At 31.1% G+C, this 27225-nt stretch overlaps 2 protein-coding genes across 2 annotated transcripts in view; one reads left to right on the top strand and one right to left on the bottom strand.

Moving 5' to 3' along the window:
- The window catches only part of LOC115885685 (anillin-like), a 47529-nt gene extending 21719 nt beyond the window's left edge, over positions 1 to 25810 (top strand). Inside the window, exons 2-7 of the mRNA XM_030904669.1 lie at positions 8981 to 9056; positions 11770 to 11845; positions 16870 to 17672; positions 17741 to 17860; positions 21635 to 22001; positions 24869 to 25810. Of these exons, the coding sequence (XP_030760529.1) occupies positions 9039 to 9056; positions 11770 to 11845; positions 16870 to 17672; positions 17741 to 17860; positions 21635 to 22001; positions 24869 to 25710 (2226 nt within the window). The 5' untranslated portion in view covers positions 8981 to 9038 and the 3' untranslated portion in view covers positions 25711 to 25810. The remainder of the gene's footprint in view (positions 1 to 8980; positions 9057 to 11769; positions 11846 to 16869; positions 17673 to 17740; positions 17861 to 21634; positions 22002 to 24868) is intronic.
- On the bottom strand, positions 3993 to 5109 carry LOC115885686. Its single transcript, XM_030904670.1, has 3 exons — positions 4585 to 5109; positions 4344 to 4514; positions 3993 to 4288 (listed from the first exon to the last, which is right to left on the bottom strand). Exons 1-3 carry the CDS (start codon positions 4673 to 4675, stop codon positions 3993 to 3995), a joined length of 558 nt encoding a protein of 185 aa, XP_030760530.1. The 5' UTR covers positions 4676 to 5109.
- Positions 25811 to 27225: the final 1415 nt, after the last annotated feature.

The raw sequence follows: 27225 nt of genomic DNA, 5'->3' as shown, positions 1-27225 counted from the left end.
TACCATGTTAAAGCAAAGTAATTACAGACCATCTAAAGTAAATACCTAATATAGTTTTTATTTCAGGACAGTTCTTGTGTTTTTTTCTTGTTTGTTTTTTTTTAAGAAAGGCTGAAAATATAATTTTTTTTATTTATTATATATATATATATATATATATATATATATATATATATATATATATATATATATATATATATATATATATATATATATATATATATATATATTATAAATATATATATATATAGGATTATGTATGTTTAAAAAAAATCACTCCGATTCACTCACAATTTTTTGAGCCACTATAGAAGTTAAATGCCCGACGCACTATTGCCGGACCCTGTATACTTACGTGGATAAGTAAATCACTATGGAAACTGTCGCAAACATATCAACGACTTCCATTCATAGATAAATGCAACAAGTTTAGATTGGAAAGCCCGTATAAATTTTAGATCGCGAAATTATTTTGGGTCGCGACCGTTATACGCGATCTGGCGCTGCTATAGCGGTCGCTAAGAACAACGGCAAACAAAAACAGAAATAATTTACTCTTGTCAAAATCAGAATCTTCAAAAATCATAATAATTTTTCAAAATCTAAACCGCTCTCATTAAAGGAATCCCGAAAAGTGTTTATAGCGTCCATTTTCAAAGTAATTATTGCTATCTTGTGAGTTTAATTCAAGTTTTATTTACTCCAACCGGTGATAATTGTGAAAAAGTGGCATTAAAAACTTAAAAAGCTGTGCTGTGAACTGTGAACTGCAAAAACCATCGTGGATCGTGGCATAACGTCGGTTTCCAATTTTCATAGGTATTTCATACATGCGTCCTTATATAAAATAAAGTTTCTTGTATGCAACACACTGTATTTTATTTATAAAATTAAACGAAAGTAATAATAAATTTGAATAAACAATATTTGGCGATATAATTCCGGAAAAAGCCGAACCGCTCCGAAATTTTAAAAGTTTTGGATCGCAACCGTTGCAAGAATAGCGCCAGTGTTTACATTGTCCTTATGGGCACTTTCCAATCTAAACTTGTTTCATTTATCTATGCTTCCATTTATTTTCTTTTTTGTTGCACACGCGGTGCTTTTACTCCTTATTGTTTTATTCTGTCCTTGTTGAGGACCTATAGTCCACGCGCCAAATATGAACATCAATTTTAAAAATTTAATTTGTAAAATGGATATATTTGAACAATAAATTGAATGTTTACTGTCACAAAAATTAAATTATATAAAATACATTTAGCCACTCCGTACGAATATCAATATTCTTGGGAAGTCTAAAAAGAAAGAATGCATGTGGTTTAATATTTTAATATAAATAAAAGAACAACTGAATACTTTACTTGCTTATGAAAAAATAATTCGGGGACCTTTATATTAGAACTTCCACACACTAAATACTTTCTAGTAATTTTTACGAGTATTTAGAAAATCCAACGAAAAAAATAGAAATATAATTATTGCACATACTTAAAATTAACTTCTCACTGAACACATTTGCATCCTTGGCTATACAAAAGCGGTCGATAAAATAGCAATTAATACAATAATTTTTAAAATAAAAAACGCAAACAAGCTTCCACAGTACACAATGGAAATAAGATTATGACATGTAATTGTGACAAAATTATGACCATAGATAAGAGATACTAATAATATAAAATAGATAGGAAACTCAATACATTTTGTCCTGACGTAGTCCTGACCGAGCGGTGGCGCCATCTCGTGGTTCTAGTAACAAAACATAAATTTAAAATGGATGGTTTCTATTTTTTTCGTAGTTTTCCATTAATGCAAGTAAATTGATTCCAGAGAGAACCAATTTACTCGAATATATGGATTTAAGTTAAAATGACAAAGGGAATATAACAAAAACACAAAAAATATAAGAAACCATCTTTATTGAACTGAATATAATAACAAAAACATTACAAAACATTATAATAATAAAAACTGTCTAGATCTATTACAATTAGGGCAATGTATATAATATTTATCGATCACCTGTGTCCAACATATGTTAAATTAATACATATTTAAATCTTGAAAAAATGTAAACATATTTATATTTAATAAAAAATATATAAGAAACGTAAAATAAGATCAAAGCATCAAAAATATTTAAAATGTCGAATTGCTAACTTCACTTTTTTTCATTAACTAAATCTTTTTTTAAATATTTTTGATGTTTTATAAATTTTTCTCCAGCATATACTTTAATTTTGTCAGTTGACTCATTTGGAGTTTTCTGTTTGCCTTTTAGAATACTGTTAATGTTTTTTATCCAAATCCGCAAATGAAAAGGAATAACGTAATTAAAAAAGATATCTTTCAAATTGTGTTGTTCGCATTTAAAAATATGTTCTGAACAGGTATGGTTCAGTACAAGCTTTAAGGTTTCAGAAATATTTAAATTATCACATATTTGTGGCAAGACGTGACTTAATGCAAAAATGCAATTTTGAAAAAAAAATGTTAAAATTTGTAGAAGGTGCCAACAAAGCTGTTGGTGAATACGCTCTAGCATCAACTACAAAATATTCCAGCTTTATTCGGTTACCCCCAATGAAGTCTTGACGACACTGCGCAGAAATTTTAATTGCTTTCATTGCCTTTTTAGCGACAATACCTGTAACATATGTTAACTTTCCCCGCCTTAATAAGGAATGATACATTGGCTTAAATTCAGGGATATCAATTTCTGGAAAGTTTACTAAGGCGTTACTTTCAAAATATGGTGAAGTTAATATATGTTTCAGGTCGTCTAAAGCTTCAAGGTTGTCTTTTTTACAGTTAAAAGAGTTAGAATGCGATGACAAAAAATTATTTAGTAGTAGAGATTTGAAAGAATTTACAAAAGAAGCTGCATTAGGATTTATGTTACGAATTCCGTGGCTCCTTATTGAACCAAAAAATTTTTCATGGGGATCTTGGTTACAATTACGAGTACAAAAAAACGATAAACCGTCTTTAGACAACTGTCTCCACAAATAGATAAAGCCCCTAAGTGTGTGGATCCAATTCTTCACAGTTGGCGGTATGATTCTATTTTTCTTAACACTAAAGAACTCCACTGTTTCAAAAACTTCAATAGCTTATGTCCAAAAAATTAAATGCTCAGATTTTGACGTGACAGCACTGCGTTAATTTTTGCCACTTTTAGGTTTTATTGATACACCATTAACACTATCAAACACCTTATCCATAAATAGCAAAAAAAAATAGCTGTACTCTCTGCCTCTTTGTGCATACCTTCAGGGCTGTTGGAATCAACTGCCATTCTTTTCATTCTTTACAGCAGCTACGTTGTTGCTTAAAACTTGAGCTGCAACAGATACTTTCATTTTTTTGGAGTTATTAATATGTTCGGAAGTTAACCGTCTACACAGTGACAGTAACCGTCTACACAGTCGACATCTTCTGCTCCATCTATTTCGTGTAATCTGACTATATGTTCCCATTTTGCAATTTGCACTTGACCTTTTCGCCATATAAAACGAACCATATATTTATGGAAATTATTCCTTATTCCCTTCAGTTCCCTTCAGAAGATGTGGAGGGTCGTTTAAAGGGACAATCTCTTCACTACCAATGAGAACGCCAAACAGCCGGTTATCCTCAAAAACTCCTCCCTTTCGGATAAAATATTCCCGAGTCTCTTCATATAATCGGTTAATGGCCATATTTGTAGATCCCTGATCGCATATCATTGATTTTACTAGCAATCCAGCATCTTGACAAGATCTCACAACTTCTTTTATCACCTTTGCAAGAATATCTGTTTTCATCCCACCTTCATTAAAATAGTAGGCAAGAGGCTGTTTCCATTTCTTGTAAATGCCACGAGCCATAAAGACCATAACTTTATCGGAAATAAAAGGTTTGGTTTGGTTTGGTTTGGTTTGTTAATGTTTTCCTTGAAGGTGCTGTAAAAAGTTGCATAAATAGGCAGTACCCCTTGGGACTTTATTTCAGCAGTGATAAAAAAATATTTTTTCATTTAGAGAATAGTATAAATGACATCTCAGCTGGGATAAAACAAACTCGTATGTCTGTTTATTTAGTTTCGCCTTGAGAAAACCTGCTGAAGTGGTTACATCTTCCATATTTTTTAATCTTTCTCTAAGATCGATGCGATTCAAGTCCAGTCGTATAGCAGTTCTTCGTAGGTCTGATGCAATTCGGTAGTATTTCTTAGTCTTTGGTGTGAGGTCAGAAATGTTTCTTGTATGGGAACGTGCCAATAAGTTTACACGCTTTCTTAAATCTAAAAAAAGCATGTTTTAAAGGCATCCAAATACAAAACAACCACCAAAACTTACTTGCTACCTTGGCGGGGGTTGAAGTTTTATAGTTACTCTTTGGAGAAGGAGTCTGAACAACAGCAGAAGTTGAAGGGATTGGTGAACTTGGCAGAACTTGAGGTGGTAATACTGCCATTTCTTCTTTCAGATTAAGTTGTTCTTGATGTTTAAAAGATTCTTTATTAGAAGCTGTAAACAAATAATTTTTGTTTATATGTAAATGTGGCATGTAACAAAAGATAAATTAAAATACTCTTACCACTACTACCTGGCTCATGTAAAAATAATGTTGGAACAGCATCTTTCTTTATCAGAGACTTATTTCTGGTTCCCCCATACAAAGTGCGCATCTAATCCAAAATGGTAATGGCATACACGGTAATTTTTACGAACGCTTTCAGGAGATTTCAGTGTTAAATCAGTCCTTCCAATACTTTGTAACCAAATATCGAAAACCTAAAAGTAAAAATATAATTTATAGTAACCAATTCTTTTTTAGTACAAAAATACGATAAAAATATATGGGAATCGCAAAGGAAGGGAAACTATCTTGGTTTATACTATGTAACACGTGTTAATACTTACTATTCGATCCTTCGGAAACATATGCATTTGGACATCTTTTTGGTAATTCTTACAGCTAGGAACACAACACTTAAAAACCATTGTCTACAGTTAAAAAAATACAAAAAACACAAGAGCAGAACCGAACACAAATCAAAAACGAACTTTAAATACGATCTACAGATAAATGGATAGCAATCAACGGGCAAAATAAAATATAAATTGGCAGCTGTTGACAGGCTAAATTTTACATTTGAAAGTAAAACCAAAAAAATGCACGATTTTCAAGAGATAAAAAACCAGAGAAAAAAACCTAAGACGTCTTCCTGAGGTTAAAATATACTACCCCTAGAAATATTTGCATTTATTTAAGATTCACTCTGTATAGTGATGTTTATATCAAAATATAAAGCGTAATATAGCGTGTTTTAATAGAGCAAAAAGTAAATTTTTATTTAAAGGTGTAGTATTCATTTTGATATAAAATAAGGGTTTCCATTTTAGGGGGTGTAATATAGGGTTGCCACCTGTCCAGATTTTGTCGGAACAGTCCCGATTTTAATCCAAAAGTCCCGCGTCTCCACGCAAACCCCTAATGTGCCGATTTTTGTTTGTTTAATAGCCACGTTTTTATTAAACAATAGGATTATAAAATTTATTATTAAAAATACATGTTTATTAATTTTTTGAATTTAGTAAACAGTACTTTTCCAGGAATTAATTAAAATCTTAGAAATTTTAGAATTAAAAGTAGTAGATATTGATACTCTGTTTAATGAATATTCGATAATAAAAACTTGCGTAAAGGAAATTTGCTAAAAACGATATAAAAATTATAGATAAAAAAATAAAGTATTTTTAAAACTAGAGTAAATTATATGCCTTCATTGTATAAGGTTGTTAATTAAATATTTTTACGTAGGATGTTGAAGTAGACAGACGCTAGAAATAGATGTTACCAATCTCATTTAATTTAGATATATCGCATATAAGAATTTTTGGATTTTATTAAAAATGACAAAACTCTTATTATTACAGCAACAAAACAAATAAAAAATATTCATTACACTTGGGTGTTGGAACCTCTGGTGTTACACAGTGAAAAATAAAACACTAATTCACTGCAATACACCAAAATTGCTTTGATTTGCTTTTAACACTGGACGCTCGTTTCGCTAACCATAAATTTGAAGCTAACCTGCTAACCATCAGTTTTCATCACCTGCTGAAGATGCTAAGCTGGTTAACAAAACGCGCGTCCAGTGTTAAAAGTAAAGTGTTTAATGGAAATTACCGCACTTGTAGGGGTTAAGGCCTTTTTATGCTTGTGTATACATGTTATATTTTGAAGTGTTCTGGTGTATCGTGGTGAATTAGTGTTTTATTTTGCAAAAAAATGTTTATTTTAAAATAATTAAATAAACTAATAAAACCTATTATACAGATTATACATACAGCTGAAACTTTTGATTTTGTTTAGGTTTTGTTCAGTTGTTTTAGTTTGTTTACTAATTTTGTTTTCAACTTTTCATTTCTTATTTTTACATAATCATTTATAAATTTCGAATAGCTTTTTTATTTAACGCAAAAAGGCATAAAATATTGTTTCAAAATCCTACGGGCACATAAAATTTTACATTTAAGAAAAAAGGTTGTACTAGTGCTGTCCGGATTTTTTAAATACAAAAGGTGGCAACTTTGGTGTAATACTGTGGATTGTTATAAAAAATATAAAGTAAACTAAATCTACAGAAACGTAATTTTTGATGCATGAAACGTAATTAATGGTGCAGTACTTTAAATATGAATATTTTCTGGCAAATAAATAATAAAAAAATGTATCTAACATCTTGTAAAAAAAACTTTTATTTAGTATGAAAATGAATTGGAATCAATATTGCTTGCTATTTATATGGTTGCTTTTTTATATACCGGGTGCGTCTCAAAAATGGCTCACCCCTATAACTTTTTTATTTTTTTAGATAAAGAAACGAGATTTGGTATTTTAGTATATGACATAAATTAGGATTGATTGACGTATTCAATTGTTTTTGGTCACTTCCTGTTTCACCGGAAATGACTACAACTTTTGATTTTTAAATACCACCATCGGTATTATTTTACTTTATTCGATAGAAAATGATATTCTAAATAGAATGACATATCATATGTCAATTTTTGACATTCTCGCTTAATAAAAAATCGTACTTTAAAATTCAATCTAGAGTGCCATAGCTATGTTAAAAACACTAATTCTTAATCAAGGAGCCTTGGAAAAATAGATTTGATCGTCTAATGTTTTTAGTGTCTTATCCTGGCTAGTTAAGAAAATGCTCAAATCGCATTTTTAATCATATCTCAATTTTTTCAAATAGAACGAGGGTGGCTCATTAGCATATTTGGAAAAAGCATTTTTTTACGAATAATTTGATACCACACATTTGATATTTCGAGTCAAATTTTCGTTACGAACCGCATGTTATAATTTCAAATAAACCATATGTGAAAATGTCAAAAGTGAGGGTGCTATGTAAAAATCAAAAGTTGTAGCCATTTCCGGTGAAACAGCAAGTGACCGAAAACAATTGAATACGTCAATCAATCCTAATTTATGTCATGAGTAACATACCAAATCTCGTTTTTGTTAACTGAAAAAATAAAAAAGTTATAGAGGTGAGCCAGTTTTGAGACGCACCCGGTATTTCTATATTAATCAGAAATACTTTTTCTATAAAATGCAATTATGATCATATTCCTCTACAGGATGGTCCGAAAACTTCGACATTTTGTCTGCAGATAAAAATAAGTAAAAAAGTTTGTATAAATATATATTCTAAAATGCTTAGTTTCGGAGATACAAGGTGTAGAAGTTTCATGTCTATTTCGATTTTTTCCAAATAATTTCTGAACTAACGTCAATATCTGGAAGAAAATTGGCGTCTGGCAGTTTTTTGTCATGAAAAATTTGATTTTAATGTTAATATGACGCCTACTTGCAGAGGGAGCTATCTACAAATTATTTAACTGGTGTGAAGAGTAATAACTTTTCGTTCGTACCTGTATAAAACTACTGAGTAAAAAAATATACATTTACGACGTTTTTACGTAAAAAAGGTCTCTTGGTAAAAATCGCTACGAGTAATGATTCTGGAGATATTTGGAATCGAATTTATCAATACCTATCATCATTGGCATAAATTAAATATGTTGACTAAATAGCTATTAGAATAAAATCATAAATTTGGGATGTTTTTGTGCTAAAAGTTCAACAGCAACTGTTTTGTCATAATTTTTTCGCATAAAAATTTATGATTAATTAAAAAAAATAAAAAATTTCCCAAATTTATTATACTCAACGTGTTTATTTTTTATCAATAATGACTTGTATTGACTAGTTCTATTCTAAATATCTTGAGAATTACCAAGAGATATTTTTTACATAAAAAGTCACGGAAATGTATATTTTTTACAGTAGTTTTATACAGGTACGGACGCAAAGGTTTTTGCTCTTCAAAACGGTTTAAACACATATAGGTGGCGCCCCCTACAAATAGACAGACTGTTGACATCGCAATCAAATTTCTCATGTCAAAATACTCCCAGACACTAATTTTCATCCAAATATTGCCGTAACAGAAATTATTTGGAAAAAATCGAAATAAAAATGAAACTTCTTCTCCCAGACTAAGCATTTTAAGACATATATTTTAACTGTTTTACTTATTTTTACCTGCAGAATAGGCTGCCGAAATTTCCGGTATACAGTTCGGACTACTCTGTATACTTCTATATTTATCAGAAATACCTTTCTTATAAAATGCAATTTATCATATTCCTCTATAATATAAAAATAAACATTTTTATATTTGACCAATGCCGAGCCAAAATTTAACGACTACCTGCCCGTCTGCAATCAATAAAAGAAATTCCAATAGACACCCAAGAATGATCATAAACGGTAGACACCATAAAATTTCTATAGATCAGTAATATAATTTATTAGAACCTAGAACAAGTGGTGGGGCCTAAATAAGTCGAAAAGGTACATCTCCCTACATAAATTTATGTTAGTTGTTAATGTTCTTTTGAAGGTATCAGATCGTGGAATCAGCGAAATCTTTGTTTCTACTTGTTGTGTGCAAACTGTGAATGCGAAAGATGAGTACGGTAAGTCCTTTTAAATAACCTTTATATCTTTTTTTAACACTTATAAATTTAAATAGTCAATTAGTTTAAGACAGTTAAACATTGTATAGCTTATAAATAATACTAATAATAACAAATATATTTAAATAAATTAAGCTAAAGTATAAAAATTATCTTTACACACTTTTTTAACGTGTTCAGGGCTTGCTCTTTGCCAGGCAGTGATCTGGGGGATATGAGAGATTTTTTTTTCTATTTTCCTTTTATTATTTTCTTTTCTTTCTCGTTTTTCCTACTCTTTTCTATAAATGCCCTTAAATCACTGAGCTAGATAGGTATAGGAAACCCTGATATAGTTTGAAAGAGCATTTGAATCCGCTTAATTCTGAAAAGCAATGTACAAGATGTTGACAATTTTTTTATTATAGCATGCATATTTAAATAACTTTAAATATCTCAAAAACCAAGGCTTGTAAAAATACTAACCCTTATAATAAATGTCTTATTTTGTGTCCAAAGATGCAAATATGAAATAAAATACTGGGTGTTCCATAAGAAAAAATATATCTTTGGTGTGCATCTTAGTTCTGATATACCCTGTACATTTCAAAAAAAATTATGCACATTGCCTTCCCACATATACCCATAAAACATTTTGTTTCTACATCTTTCCTTTTCCGTATAATCAACCGAGGCGAATGAGGTGCGCCACCCTGTATAGTATCACTTATTTCAATCGCCAAATTTATTTTTCTTCAGTAATGTCGAGTATATGTAAGCCTAAACAATATCTGGACTTTTTTCCAGAAAATTATTTTTTTTGTAATTTTTATTAAACGGCCCATACATTATCATACAACGAGTTGCCAATGTATGGTAACGTTTGATGCGTTGCGCAACTGTATTGTTTGATACATTTGATAAGTTTCAAGAATGTTTGAATTCTTTTGTGCAACAGGCGTTTGCGCAGCGCGTTGTGTAGTGTGTGCTTCGTTGTGCAATATTTTAGTTCTTTCATCCAAATTCGTTGTTTTCTTTTTCGTTTTTTGGTATCATTGACATCATCTAGGCTATATACAATAATAATTGACGCAATGGGAATTGAAGACATGATTGTTTCTTAAACAATGCACAACTTTTAATAAAAAGTTTGATCAAAATTTTACTAAGTGGTGATGCAGTTGTGTAACGGAACGTTGCGCATCGCTTTGTTGCGCAACTTGTTTGATAGTGTATGGACCGCTAAATCAGTTGTGCAACGCAACGTTGCGCATCGCTTTGTTGCGCAATTTGTTTGATAATGTATGGGCCGCTTTAGGTATATTGTATTAGTGAAGTGAATACATTTATTTTATTATTATTATTTCTACATATTAAAAAACATATTACCGCAAAATAAAAACATAAACACCTAGGTTTTCACATAAAAAAAACCCGTATGTGTTTTACTTAGTTAGTATAGGGTGTTTTAAAAATTATGTGCCATCTCTCGAGGGGAGATTCCTCACGTAAAAAAAAGATTTATTACAGGATTTAATTAAATTATTAATTTAAAAATAAGATTTATTATAAGAATTACAGATTTATATATTTAGACCAATTTAGACCCAGATTTCAGTGATATTTGAGGGTAAAAGTTAAAGCTAAAAAAGTGTCGGTAGATTCACCAGGGACGTGCATATGAGTTATCACATCACTGGAATATTTTTCTTTTTTTAGCAATATTGTGTAGGCCGTTTAATACCGATTAAAAGTTGGATCTTCATATTTTGTCGATTTCGATTTCCTTGATGAGACGCAATTTTATTAATCACAATAATTAAAATAAAATTAATATTATAATATTATAAAACAGGGTGCTACAAATTCGGGATACGAACATTGGTATCTCGGTAATCGTAAGACAAGAACATGGTTAAATTGGGCAAAGTTGGGCTTTGGGATGTTCACCAAGATGTTATCAAAAAAGTTTTAAAAACTTCAAGGATTGCTGAGTTTTTTGGAAAAAACGGATTTTTTAAAAAATCAATTTTATTTTTTCCTCTCTTTACTTTTTAGAAAAACAAAAAACTAAAACATTCTCATAGCTACTTTATTACCGCTATCAAACAGTATTTTTAGATTTTCAAATTAGCTTATAATTTGTGAGATACAGTGGCCAACTTATTTTTTTAAATACGGACCAGCATTTTTTAGATTACTTACATTATTAGCAATACTTAACGTCATCTGTAAAAGTGAAATCAATAGATTTCAACATTTACAATAAAGAGTACAAAATGAATTCGGAAGGAAGTATCAATGAGCATTTATTTAACAATTTGGTAAAGGTTATTAGACTTGAATTGTTAATTAATAAAATTGCGTTTAACAAGAAAAAAATAGCCAGTGGCGCACATGCTTTTTTTAGAAAACTATTCGAGTGATAACCCCTGCTATATGCACATCACTGGTAAATATATCGACATTTTCTCAGTATTAAAATCACTTATAGTGACTTTTACCCACAAAATTTCATTCGAATCTCTTAAAGCACTTGGCAGAAAATTATAATAAATCGAAAAAAATGAAGACTAAACCCCTGTAGCTATGAAACAAAGCAGAATAGGACCATATATTGACATAAAAAATAAATCTTATTTTTACGTGAAGAATCTCCCTACGAGACATGGCGCATGTTTTTTAAACACCCTGTATAAAGTTTTAGGATTTATTTTTTTTTGTTTTCGTGTAGTATATAGAAAAGTTGACAAGCAGTCCGAATCCAAAGACGAAAGCGTTTTTGGAAAAATTAGCAGAAATAGCTTTTGGTAAGTGATTACTTATTTCCGATTATTTAATTATAAATACTGGGGTAAGTAGTACTTTTACAATTTATATCTCAAATAGAAAAAGAAATATTATTTTAAAATGACTGATGATTTCCACATAATTACGAAAAAGAACTGTACAGGGTGAGTCTTAAATAAGTGCAAATATTTTTAGGGGTAGAATATTTTGACCCCAGAAACACGATTATGAGATTTTTTTGCGAAAAAAAAATTCAGAAAATTTGGATTTTTTTGAATTTTTTTTTAGTTTATAGTTGAAACATATAATTTGTTGATAATATGGCAACACAGGTAGTAATTTGCAAGAAAGAAAATCCAGAAAAGATCCAGTAGTTCTCAAAATTTTAGCAAAAAATCATTTTTTTGGAAATTTTTAAAGTAAAATATCTCGGTTATTTTAGATTTATTTGAAAAACGGTAAAGAGAAAATATGTTTCTTTTATCGAGATCCACCAGCCCTTCATTTGCACTTATTTAAGACTCACCCTGTATAATCAGATTTTTAAAAATCAATTTTAATAAAGCTGTTATACAAATTTGAATTAATTTATTCATACATATGATCCGTCTTGATATGAGCTTACTCAAAAATATACCTTTATACAGGATGGTCCGAACTGTCCGGAAACTTCGGCAGCATATTCTGCAGATAAAAATAAGTAAAAAAGTTCGTATAAATGTATGTCATAAAATGTTTATTTTCGGAGATACAGGGTGTTGAAGTTTCATTTTTATTTGGACTTTATTCAAATAATTTCTGAAGTAGCGTCAATATTTGGATGAAAATTGGTATCTGGGAGTTTTTTGACATGAGAAATTTTATTTTGATGTCGTTATGACTCCTACTTGTAGAGGGCGCCACCTACATATTTTTTAACTGGTTTGAAGAGTAATAACTTTTCGTCCATACCTGTATAAAACTACTGAGTAAAAAATTATTTATTTACGACTTTTTTACGTAAAAAAAGTCTCTTGGTAAAAATCGCTACGAGTAATGGTTCTCGAGATATTAGGAATCGAAATTATCAATACTTGTCATCATTGACATAAATTAAACATGTTGATTAAATAGTTATTAGACTGAAATCATAAATTTTAAATGTTTTTGTGCCAAAAGTTACAGAAACTGTTTTATCATCATTTTTTCGAAGAAACATTTATTATTAATTAAAGAAAAATAAAAAGTTCCCAAATTTATCATTTTAGTCAAATAACTAATAACTAATCTACTCAACATATTTATTTTTTGTCAATAATGACCTGTATTGACTGTTCCCATTCTAAATATCTTGAGAACGCTTGCTCATAGTGATTTTTAAAAAGAGACATTTTTTACGTAAAAAATTATGGAAATGTATATTTTTTCACTATGTAGTTTTATACAGGTACAGACGAAAAGTTATTACTTCTCAAAACAGTTAAAATACATGTAGGTGGTGCCCCCTACAAAAAGGAGTCATATTGACATCAAAATCAAATTTCTCATGTCAAAAAACTCCCAGACACCAATTTTCATCCAAATATTGACGTTACTTCAGAAATTATTTAGAAAAAATCGAAATAAAAATGAAACTTCTACACCCTGTATCTCCGAAACTAAGCATTTTAGGACATACATTTATACGAACTTTTTTACATATTTTTATCTGCAGAATATGCTGCCGAAGTTTCCGGAATACAGTTCGGACCACCATATATATTTATTTTCACTATTAACTGCAATATTTAAAAGATATAATTTTCTTATTAGTAGGCCGCAATAGATAACAAAAAAACAAAATGGTATTTTTACTAAAATAATTATACACATATTAAAATTTAATTTGGTATTGAAGTATTTTACTTTTGAACTGTTTGAACCATTGAATCTCTGAATATATTTTTTTGCAAATATCTAAAAGATTGCGTGATAGCATTTCCAGATATTCGACATAGTTGTAGTTGCCACGATATATTTCATATTTCAAAAATCCCCAAATACAAATCGAGAACGGACAAATCCGGGAATCAGGGAGGCCATCGTATGGGTCAATATGGTATTTAACAAAATTCTAATACTATCAGAGTTGCGAGGGAAACAATAAAGAATTTATTAATGGCTCCCAAAATAAAACAAGAAACAGATAGCAGTATAATATATATTATTTTAATAATTTTTTTAGTTTATTTTATTATCAATCATGGCCTACTAATAAAAATTATCTTTTAATGAAAACTAAATATTGAAGTAAATAGTAAAAATAAATATATTTTTGAGAAGCTTGTGGCAAGCCAGGTCATATAATGTATAAACATACAGGTTGTTCCATTTAAGAAAACATAACTTTAGTTCATATATTCAAAAATATACTTTTTGTAGAATAACAGACTACGCCTACTACGTAAAAAGTTCTACAATAAACATTTTTCACCTTCTCGATACCTTTAACAATAACAGAGATACGGGGGTATACTCGATATCCCTTCCACGTATCTTTTATACCTCGCAGGCAAGCAAACTTTTAGGTCGGCGTTTACATGTATAGGAGTAGGGAATGCAATCCCGCAAATGCGGGATCCCTCTGAGATTCCGCGGGGTCAAAATTGCGGGATTTACCGTGCGGGATCTGCGGGATTGACACATTACTACTGGGTAACCGAATCGATTTCAATCAAGATCAAACAGTTTCGTTTTGGGCCGATGCGTCGACGCTCGGAACCCGGGGGATTCCCCTTACGGCTTGGCCATTAAAAATAAGTGAAACAAACAGGTTAGTTGTTAGATTTCTTTCTGGCGTATGTGCGTAAGTGAAGAAAAGCGTTTAACTAGTACTTGTGGACAATTTCGTCAAATAAACTGCCGGACATAATTATCGGAACAAACAAAATTTTAGGGTAAATTTAAAGTAGAATATCTCTTGAACTAAAAAAGATTTTGGGATGCGGTTTGGACCAGGTTTTAGATACATCTATTGTGATTAAGATGCTATATGGTTTTCGAAAATATATTCAGTGAATTCTCGTAAACAGGATGTTTTATAAGTGTGCAAATTTGGTTAAGAATCTTTTTTACCGCAAATTTACAATTTTTAAAAAATCGAAAGTTTTACCAAGTACGACTAATCTGTATTGAAATTAGAAAAAACAATTTGATCGGTTTTTAATTTTTTTTTGTTTTAAGGAAAATACGACGTTTTTTTCGAAAAATATGCATTTTTAGTCATACGTATGGTCCTAAATAGTACAAAAAGCTCTGTACATTCTGCATATGCCAAAAAATTATTGATGTAGAGTGTATCTAACAGCAGATAACTAACACAAGTTAAAAAAACTTCAACATCAAAATAATATTTTTCAAACAAGTAGATAAATTATAATAAAATTTAAGTTTATTTAATATTAAATATATATTTTGAACACTCTGTATACATTGGTCCAAATTTCTGTACAGCTAGTTTAAGATACACGCTATATCAATATATTGTGGGCCTATGCAAAATGTACAATGCCTTTTGTACCATTTAGGACCAAATGTATGACTATTGTTTACAGTCCTGCAATTTTGCGGATCCGCGGGATTGATTGCTTTAATCCCGCGGGTTTGCGGGATTGAGATTTTGGTGCGGGATTGCATTCTCTATATAGGAGTAAGTCGTTATGGCAATCTAGTAAGTCGGAGTGAGCAAAAATACGAAGTATTTATTACCTAACTACTTAATCTGACGCTGGATTCCATGCGTTTGGGAAAATACTCGCCTTCTGTCTTTATTCAGTACATCTTATTTTACTAAGCGTGTTGACCGTACTCTTCGTACACATGAAAACCGGCACCCAAGACCAAAAATGCCGACCCTTAGTATGTACGAGTAATTATTCAGTAGGTATGAGAATAGGTTATTTGTTTTTGATACCCCTAGGTAATAAGGGTGCCCACCCCAAATTTGTTTTTTTTTTAAATTTTTTTGCGCAAAATTTTTTATTTATGATGTTGCATTAAAAATACATACAACCCTAAATTTTCACCCTTCTACCATCAACCCCTATTTTTTAATAGGGGTTAGCTTTATAGTTACCATACTCCTCCGGACACCCTGTACACCCTTCCCTAGAATTCTAAGTACTTAATTTCAATTTATAAAATTTATCAATTTATGCGGTCCACTGCGATGAAACTGCCTTATCCCCTTCCATGTATCTTTTATATGTATATTCAGTAGGTATGAGAATAGGTTGATATTTGTTTTTGATACCCATAAGTGATAAGGGTGCCCAGCCCAAATTTGTTTTTTTTTTATTTTTTTTGGGCAATTTTTTTTTATTTATGATGTGGCATTAAAAAATACAACCTTAAATTTTCACCCTTCTACCATGAACCCCTATTTTTTAATAGGGGCTAGTTTTAGTTACCATACTCCTCCGAAACTGCTTAACCAATTTTGATAAAATTTTATATGTATATTCAGTAGGTAAGAGAATAATAATTTTCACCCTTCTGCCATTAATGTCTATTTTTTAATAGCGATATTAGCAATTCAGTAATTTTAATTTAACAACAAATTGTTTTTAAAAATTATTAGAATACTTTATACTTGTGTAATTACCCAAATTTCAATATACCGGGTACTTACAAAACGGCGTCAAGTTGGCTTGGAAAGGACGATCGATGACATATATTTCTTTATTACAGCCGTCTTCATTTTCAAGCCAACGAAGTAGTTTTTTCGATCGTATGATATTTATAAAACTTAACTTTATGCTATAATTCTATCGTATGATCGAAAAAACGTACTACAGTGGCCTGTGAAATGACAATGGGTGAATGACTATTTCGGTCGGACCCACTTCTATAAGTCATTTATTGAAAATATGTGTCAGAAAATAATTTAAAAAATGTAGTAAAAGTTTCTAATCTTTCGTAGCTAAATCTAAATAAATATGACTATGAATTATTAGAAATTTTAATAATAAATAAGTCTATCACACGGGCTATATCCACTATTTTAATATTGACTTTTTTATATTAGCAGGGATAGATATATGCGTTTTAGAAGCTCCGAACGAATCCACTATGGATATGCAGAGGTGCTGCGAAGATGAAGAAAGCTGTGAAGACATTCCTGATATGAAAGAAGAGTGCAATCTGACCAGAACAGAAACATTTACTGTTGCTAACTCGTCTGAAACAACACCTCCACTCTCACGCAACGAGACATTTTTTGCAAAAATCATCGACATTTTGTCTCTAACCGAGAGCGATTATGACTATGATTCACTATTTCCAAGTAGAAGACTTCATGAAGTAGAATCATATCAGGCGAGCTCTCCCAGAGTTATTAAACCTATTAGAAAAGAGTCGATTGAGAAGAATCCCTTTCAACATGTTTTACCGCCTGTTAACACCGATTTTTACATTCCCAAGAAAGTCGTGTCGTATGAAAGTAAAAAAGTAGCTGATGTAGTTCACGATCTAGTTTTCGAAAAATACGAACAACGCTATAACACTCTCTTAAGAAAGCTGCGAAAAACTCATTTTACGAAAGCTGATAAAAAATTCATTAACGTCATTGAAGAGATGAAACGTTCGTTTGCCACGAACAGCAACGAAGACGTTCCGGAATTATTTTCAGAAGAATCGGATAATGATGTAGAGTATCAAGGATATGACAGTGATGAGGGGTATGCGGGGTACAATGAAATGAATAAAACTTCTGATCCAACCGAACATTTCGTCACAGCATTAGAGACATTGTCTATTCAAGTGAAATCCAAGGATGATGCCATAGGCATCACTTCTCAATCACAACCACAGAACAATAACATAAACGGGGTAAGCTTAGTGACATTGGATTTGAGACTAAAATCACAACAACGGGTGCTAGTAATATTTTTTTACAGAACAGAATCAGCTGTGTTTCGAGTATTATGGCCGAAAATGAAGCGAAGGTGTCTGCCTACGATGAACGGAAGTTTCTTTCTATGGCTATTGGGGACGAACTGAAAAGAGGCTCTACAGAGGTAAATTCATGTTTTTTTTAATATTCTTTTTTTTATTGACACATAACGACTGGGGAAATACCTAATCAAAGACATCTAAATAAAGGGTAGACAGAACACTTCATTCATACAACTCAAATTTTTAGAATCATACATGCTTTAACACTTTTATGCGAGTTAAAAAGAGATGGGTACATAAATATGACAACACGGTTGAGTTTTGTGTGCCTTTCTGTCATTTCGAGCTTCCCAGTTTACAGCGTAGGTACCAATTTAAAAATATCAAAATCGCAATCGCAGGTTACAGTCGCAGCGATTTATAAATCACAATCGCAGTTTTGCTCATCTCTAAAAACACAATAATAAATTGCTTGAAAACCAAAAAATTCAGAATAACTTTTAAAAATTTAGAACAACTACAAATTCCTACAATTTCGAGTAAAAACTAAACCACAGCGCAGCGTTACCAAGGATTGCTACAGTAATTTCCCTAATATATTTTAATATAATAATTTAAACAGAACACTAAAAATAATTTCAAAAGCATAATCTATGTATTTTAATTAAAATTATATACCTACACAAATATTTAGTATAACGTTTCTATCGTACCCAACATTAATAACAATAATATGGGCATTTAAATGCTTAAAATTTTGCCAAAAAATCCAAAAGTAAACAATTATTTTATTTATTTTAGGAATTTAAATGTGAATGAAACTTCAAGTTTAGTAAAATTAATTTGCCAATAAATAAAGCAGTATTTTTAGAAAACAGATAAATAAAAAAATAAAATGATTAACAAAGCTATGCAAAATATTATATTAAACATAAATCATGTCTTACAATAATTACAAAAACAATTAATTAGTGTTTTAAATCATCAAGCAGTCAGGGTGTTTTATTTGTTCTATGAATTATGGCAATTCCAAATATCTGGGTTTTTCCCCCGAGCCCTGTCTTATAATTGTCTATTTCCCAATATTAAAATTTAGCCGAGGTAGTTTATTACAGGTAATTTATCACAGGTAAATATAATAAAATATTAGTATAATACTATTGAGAAAAAATGTAAAAGTTATTGCTTGATTGACATAAAATGCATTTTCTTCGAAAAAGGACAAAAAAATGCAAATTTCATTTCTTCCGTGCCTTAGTTCTTTATTATTGTTGTAAACTAAAAAAGTGGTTAATTTTTACAGCGCAGGCATTAAACATTTTTTCTGCAAATTTTAAAAATAATGTTTACGTCTTGATAACAATTTGTCAAGCGCTCGTTTTTATATTCCTATATTACCAAGTGGCCTTGTGTGAAATACCGTCTGATCGAAAAAAAATGGCGTCAAAGACGGCTAGAGAATGAAAATTGATGGTAATTTGAGGAGGTCAATCTCTAGAGTCTAATTTTAGAAAGATTTTTCCAGACTAATTATAGAAAGATTAAAAAAGGATAGAACGTTTCCAGACATACAAATCTATTTCCAAAAAAAATATTTTCTCTATAATTTTACCCTTTGGTAATTTTAAACTACTACCATTTAAAAATAATTTTTACTAAATATAAAAATAAATTATAATCTTCTTAAGGCCAACTGGTAGTAAGCGCCATTAAAGGAGAGAACGACTAAGTTAGTGACGTCTAGGGCTTCATCTCGCCAAAATTATCAGCAATTGTCATTCCCCCGTTTTTGACGCCGTTTTTTCGATCGTATAGTATATTGCGCGTAGTTTTTTTACATATTGCATTAAAATTAATAAGATTATTGTATATGTTGTCAACAACCTTCGTTTCTATAGTTACAAGTAATGGTGGACAAAACCGTTGTTTTGGTTAGTTGAAACTGTTGTTATTTATATGTATATAACAACAGCTTAAAATAACAGGTTTCTGTTATTATTTCACTTTAATCTTAAACATCTAAAAGAGCATACACATTGTCTAAATTCTAGTAAAATCATACAAATCTTCATATTTATTTCTTAATAAAAAATAATGTACTTAAAATATAAAATTTATAAACAACTCAAACTTTGTTTTAATTTTTAAAATATGTTTATTATATTATTAATAATTAAAAATATAATTATTAAAAAAAATAATATTAATATTAAACAAAATAATTAGCTTAGACAGTCTTTATTTATTTAAGTAGTTGAAAAGCACTTAATATTTCTAATTACCAAAATTCAAATTCGTTTAATTACTATAAATCTAATCACCATTTACAATTTCTTGATATCGTTATTGCTGATAGGCAAGTAAAATTGTCTTTGAAGAGTTTTAAAACGTAGCAAAAATAATGAAAGTACATATATTTAAAAATATTAATAAAAATAACTAAGTAAATGAAGCAAAATAAAACACTCAATCACCACAATACACCAAAAACACTTATACTTTTACACTGGACGCGCGTTTCGCTAACCATGTTAGTATCATCAGCAGATGATTTTATAATCATCTGCTGATCAGCAGTCAGTACTTTAGAGTGTTTTTGCTGTATTGTGGTGATTTTAAATTCGTACACCGCGATCGACCGACACAGGCGAAAAAGCTATTATCTTCCAATTCCGCTTATCTCGACCGCCGCGCCGCGCCGGCGCCGCTCGTTATGCTCGTAACAGGTTAAAAAACAACGTATCTAAAATAACTGCTTCCTATACGTTATTCTCCAACCCGTTGCGAGCCCAACATAGACAATCGACCGATGCGACAGCGTTACTTTCCCACTCCAGTTATCTCGAACGCCACGCGTTATGCTCGCAACTGGTTAAAAAAGCTGCTTATTTTATATACCGTTATTTTTAAGCTGTTACGAACCCAAAACGACCATCGACCGATGCAGCAATGTTTACGGTAGCGCAATGCCCACTCCGCTGTATCTCGACTGTCGACTGTCGTCTGTTATCGATGGTTGTCAAAATAATTGAAATTCTTCATACTAGTTATTTTTTGGAAATGCTTAGAGAAACTTTTTTTAACTTTAAGAAAGTTAATCACATGTTACTTATTTATATTAAAAAATCCTTATAGTTACAATATACTTACACATTATAAAATATACATTTTGATCTTTAATTTTAATGACATTTTTATAAGAACTGGAATCAGTGCAATACATCATTAGTTTTGGGACCTAGAAGCTTTTAAAATCCATAATACAAAATCCAAGGGTATATTTTAAAAAGAATGTTGATGATAACAGCTGAAAGGAGAAACACGTTCATTTAAAAATCTAACACCAAAATACAGGGTGTTGCAATATTTCGCAGACATAGAACTACTATGTATTTTTGGAATCAAAATATGTTCATTAACATAATTTACCTCTATACAAAAGTGCTTCGTTTGTCCGCTAGAGGGCACCAAACTTTGAAAAAATAAATACATTTTTTCAGATATTTTAAAAACCTTTATTCCGATTTGAATGGGATTCTGGGTGTCGATTTGAATGCGATTCTTTTACATTTGATATTTTGTCGATTTCGGCCTCCTCGATGAGATAAACGCAATTTACTAATTTGCCTTGATCCAAGTCTAATAGCAATCTTTAAAAAAAATAATATCATTTACTTGCGGAAGTTTTAAATAACCACTCATTGATTCCTCATCAAAAAATATGAAAAAGAGTTTTCATAGAAACTTTCTGTTTTATTTTTATCTGTAGAATCGCCCATCAAATTTAGATATTCACTATTTTTTGACACTCTTTATATAATTTTTTAAGTTTTACATAAATTTTGTAAATATTTTTTGTAAGATATATTGGAAATAGCTTCTATTTTCTATTTCAGGATTACGTTTATCCACGCACGGCTAGCGTAAACAGCAATGAAATATCCGAATTGGTATCGTCAACATCATCAACGATGAAGTTGTCCGAGATGAATCCAACGGAGTTTTTGAAACATACACTTCAGAGCTCTGAATCTTTATTCAATCTCATTGAAAATAATTCCTGCGTGTCCTATGAATGCCTGACAAACCTCAGCGAAGAAGCTTTTTTTGATAGTGCCAGAAAAAATCTGAAGAAACGAGTCTACATTGAAGAAAATATTGCAAACCAACTGCTGGGCTTCCTCGAATTTGGCAGATCAAACATTGACAAATTTATTGGCAGCAATGCTCATTTGGAAGCGGAAAGACTCCTAACTGTATCAAGTAAGTTGAGATAATAAGATAAATAAAACAATACCATTCAATTCAAAATAAGAAAACAGACCCTAAAGTCTCGGTTGGGTTTGTTTTGATTAGGATATCAATATCAAAGGGATATGCAGACTTTATTTTATAAACTCTGTCCAACGAGACAGGAGACAGGGAAGATTTCAACAGACTTTTCTAAGTTTGGTTTGGTTTGGTTTAGTTATTGTAACTCTGTGATAATGTATGTGTGTTTAGTTAATAAACGGTTTAAAAAAAAAACCTACAACATCCAAAAAATGCCACAAGATACAATTAACCTGTGAGTTAAAATGATAGACACAACTGTCGCTGTTATGTACAGGGTGTCCGTTGTTAGTGACCAAGATGTAGTTTGCCAAGCCTGTCCTACATTTTTATCAAACGGAATTTGCTGTAAACAAAATTTTCTATATGGGCCTCTTCGATTCTGAGCTACAGGGTCTTTTTGAAAATTTTGCAATTTGGAATCTCCCCCAGTATTTCCGTTAGGTTAGGTTAGGTTAGGCCGTGATAGATAATAAAAAATCAAAATGGTATATATACAGGGTGCTACAAATTCGAGGTACGAGCATTGGTATCTCGGAAACCGTAATAGATACGAAGATGGTTAAATTGGGGCAAAGTTGCGCCTTGAGATGTTCACCAAGATGCCATCAAAAAAGTTCTAAAAATTTCATGGATTGCTGAGTTTTTTGAAAAAAACGGATTTTTTGGAAAATCAATTTTATTTTTTCCTGTCGTTACTTTTCAGAAAATCAAAAACTAATTACACATTCTCATAGCCACTTTATTAGGGCTATCTGATAGTACTTTTAGATTTTCAAATTAGCTGATAATTTGTGAGATACAGAGGCCAACTTAATTTTTTTAAATACGGACCTGCATTTTTTATTTCAGGTTCTGAAAGAACTCGATCTCTTGAGTATAATGATATGCCACACTTGATATGTTTTTTTTTTGTTTTGGGTACCTTAACAACAACAAAACTAGTTAATTATTATTTAAAATAATTTCAAGTACGACTCTGTTTTTTCATTGTCATTATATTCCTCGCAACAATATTGATCAGCGTTAATTGACATTGAATAAGAAAAATCTAGCCAATCCAAAGATTCAAAAAAAAACATAATACTAACAACACACACTAAAATAACATAACACTCACATAAATAATATCCAGGTCAGCAATTTAAAGATATTATTTTTAACTTTTTTATTGTGAATTTGGAATCTCAATGTACGATCTAATAATATTCATAATATTAATAGTAGTTATTATAAATAAATCAACTTCTATAAACTAGTTTCTAATGCTCTACATGTTCTACCCTTCCTAATGCACAAATTTATTTCTTGTTCAATCTTATTTATAGCTCTTTGAATAACTTCTTGTTATAGTTCCGAATGCATTTTGTACTCTTTATTGTAAATGTTGAAATGTATTGATTTCACGTTTACAAATGACGCCAAGTAATGTCCCTTTAGTTATTGCATTTGATTTTTCGTATTCAATGTTTTACCCCACATCATTGTTAAGTTTGAAAGCTTATCAATATTGTAACAAGTTGGCCACTGTATCTCACAAATTATCAGCTAATTTGAAAATCTAAAAATACTATCAGATAGCTCTAATAAAGTGGCAATGAGAATGTGTAATTAGTTTTTTGATTTCCTAAAAAGTAACGCCAGAAAAAAAAAATTATTTTCAAAAAAATCCGTTTTTTCCAAAAAACTCAGCAATCCTTGAAATTTAAAAAAAAAATTTGATGGCATCTTGGTGAACATCCTAAAGCGCAACTTTGTCCCAATTTAACCATGTTCGTATCTATTACGGTTACCGAGATACCAATGCTCGTACCTCGAATTTGTAGCACCCTGTATAGTATATATTTACTAAAATATTCACACACATATTAACATTTTATTTAGGATTAAAATAGTTTGCTTTTAAACTGTTACCATCGAATCTCTGAATATATACTACTTTTTTATGTGTAACTGGATTAATTATAACGGAATGGGTTTGCATATCTCTAAAAACTTGCCTGGTAGCATTTTCCAAGAATACGACATTGTTGTAGTTGCCACGATATATTTAATTTTTCAAAAAAATCCCTAAATACAGAAATCTGCGGATCTGGGAGTCCATTGGCCCAAATTTATTGATTTGGGATATAGTTGTCTATAAAATTCTCAAAATTTCAAGTTGTGAGCTGGAGCCCCATCTTGCTGAAAGTCTATTTCACGTAAATTAGCTAAAGAAAATATCCTCTAAAAGTTCTCTTCTAAGATAGCTTCCAAGATTTACTAATAGCGGTAGGGTGTTAAATTTCCCTGATATATAAAGAATATATTAGTGGCTCCCAAAATAAAAAAGACACAGATCGCAGTATACTTTTAATAATTCTTTTGTTTCTTTTATTATCCAATCACGGCCTACCAATAAAAAATTATCTATTAATGAAATCCTTTAAATGTTAAAAAAATAGTGAACACAAATATAGACTGTTATATATTTTTGAAAAGCTCATAGCATACTTTTTTTTATAAATATACAGAATATTCTATTTAAGAAAACATAACTTGACCCAATGTGAGTTCATTTTAAGTCATTAACCTCAAATGAGTTGATTAAAGGCAAAATAACTCACAATCTTATATTATTTTTTTTTCAAAAACATTCCAAAGATATGGGGTATTTCACTTTTCCAACTAAACAATCGGCACACTCGAAATTGCATGTGAGCCTCTAGCCTAAAGGTAGATTACTAAAATACTTTTAGTTATTTTATTTGGTTATCTGATACTTGATAGCTTTATTAACCAGCTGTTTTATTTTACAGATATACGCAGACAAGCTATATTAGATCTGATGATTTCTCCATATTCACCAACTCATCACGTCCGAGCACAAATAACCATACAGAACGCAAGGTGCATTATCAACGACGAAGATCTAAACGACTACACTATGGTCTCAAACTATCTCCTAGTTCTCAGCTACAGAGACAGGATCTACAGTACGAAACCTATATCGCCCAACAAGCTAGGTTGGATTGACCTTGGAGGACCTTTTGTATTCAATAGTGTTCCTAACACGTTTGAGATTAAAGCGGAACTATTCGCCATCAAATGCAACTCCCATTCTCCGAAAATTTCCTTTAAGAATATCTTTTTTGGCCGCATACCAAAACTACCCATGATCAGGCTTGTTGGAGAAACTTATATTAACTTGAGTAACGCTAGCAACCAGAAATTTACTTTTAAGAATATCATCAAAAGTAAGTATAGGCCAAACAGACTCACTGCTTCAGTAGAAATCGGCATACAGTGGCCCGAACCGCTTAAAGCATTCCTAAGCATGGGTTCAGAACGACCTGGAAAACAAGTTCTGTGGAATCGTCGATGGTTCGTTCTCGAAAAATCCAAATTGTCCTATTACACTCACCCCTCTGATGAAAATTACTGCAGTCCCAGAGCAATGCTTGATTTAACGGAGTGTTTATTCTGCGATGAAGTCAACAAACTGTACCCAAACAAGAGATCTCTCGTACTAGTACTAGGGTGTGAAAAACAGAAAAAGATATATGTCACTCCAGATACGAGTGATGAACTAAAACTCTGGCAAGAAAGGATTCATTTGGTTTTAAAAAGCCTTAAATACTGGAACATTGAAAAATTCTAATGTGACAAACTGTAATGTCTTACTGTGCACTGGTGTGAGAAGGAATGGATAACGTGTGAATGAATTATTTATTAAGCTAATGTAGAGATAGATAGATTTATTTGTTGAATAATGTAGAACAATGTCAATATGCAATAAAGATATTCAATAAATTTAAAGAATAATAAAATAGTACATTACAAAATCGTTTATAGTTATTTATTAATGAAATCGTTTTCACTATTAATCAAATGTACATGTATCAGCATCACACCACCGTTATGTCGATATAAAGGAAAGACTGTCAATCGATTTGCCTCCTCCTTTCAATATTGCGCCATTCTCCCGTATGTTTCCCCCATGGAGTCTGCACCCACTCTCACTTGACCTATCACTCAAAGTCCACAACAAAAAGGAATGCTCACATCTCACTATAAGAGCACAATTCAAAGATCTCATCAACTCGAAGTATAAGAATCATCGACTGGTTTACACCGATGGCTCGAAAACTGATAGGCACACTGGAGCGGCTTTTCATACGTTTGATAAAGAAATGTGTTTCTCACTAAGTCCCATAACGGAAATATTCTCAGCAGAGCTTTTTGCAATATTTAAGGCCATTCAACATATATTGACCTCCAGCTACAAGAGATGGGTCGTGGCTACTGATTCATTGAGTTCCATTTCAAGTATCTCCTCTTTCTACTCCAACCATCCACTAGTTATAGCAATCAAAATGCTTCTACAGAAGGCCAATATCAACCACTACAGCGTCACTTTCATTTGGCTTCCAAGCCACATAGGAATTCCGGGCAATGACAGAGCTGACTACTTGGCTGCAAAAACTCCCAACCCTCATAAAACCAACCTTGTTTTCTCCGTGCAAGATCTAAAGAATTATGGCAAACATATGATCGATAATATAATCCAACTAGAATGGGACTTAGACATGAATGATAATAAGCTTCATGAAATCAAAAGGGACTATTTTGAAAATAATGTAGTTAACTTACCTAGAAGAGATTTTGTTGTGCTCACTAGAATTCGTTTAGGATACACGAAACTTACCCATGAACACCTCCTTAAAGGACAGAATCAGCCCATTTGTGTGAAACATGTAATCTTCCAATATCTGTCAAACACATTATCTTTGAATGCCCAAAGAACGCGTTAAAACGAAGACAACACGGTATCGTGGATAACCCTGAGGTAGCCCTTTCCTACCAAAATAACAAGGCTATGTTGGATTATATAAAGGATATATAAAAATATATAAATAATGGGATAAAGTGACGCTAAAAGACTCTACAGTCGATGCGTCTTTAACACATCTCTCTCTCTCTCTCTCAAAATGATTTAGATGATTTTTCAGTTGTTCTGGCAATTTATTAAACATTGTTAAAGAGGTTTTTGCAAACCCTTCTAAGGGGTGGTAGTTCTAATTTGATTTATTAATAACATAATTTTTGTTTCTTGTAATTAGATGTGATTATGTGGGGACTTATTAAATACATATCTAATTATACAGGGTGTCAA

The sequence above is a fragment of the Sitophilus oryzae genome, unplaced genomic scaffold (assembly GCF_002938485.1).
Source record: "Sitophilus oryzae breed Bouriz unplaced genomic scaffold, Soryzae_2.0 scaffold_41_pilon_pilon, whole genome shotgun sequence".
NCBI lineage: Eukaryota > Metazoa > Arthropoda > Insecta > Coleoptera > Curculionidae > Sitophilus > Sitophilus oryzae.
This window is presented reverse-complemented; position numbering and strand designations above follow the sequence as displayed.

Coding starts and splice junctions, on each gene's coding strand:
- LOC115885686 (XM_030904670.1), bottom strand. CDS start 4,675: ATGCGCACTTTGTATGGGGGAACCAGAAATAAGTCTCTGATAAAGAAA. Junction 4,515..4,584: donor ACATGAGCCAGGTAGTAGTG/GTAAGAGTATTT, acceptor ATTTGTTTACAG/CTTCTAATAAAGAATCTTTT. Junction 4,289..4,343: donor AACCCCCGCCAAGGTAGCAA/GTAAGTTTTGGT, acceptor TGCTTTTTTTAG/ATTTAAGAAAGCGTGTAAAC.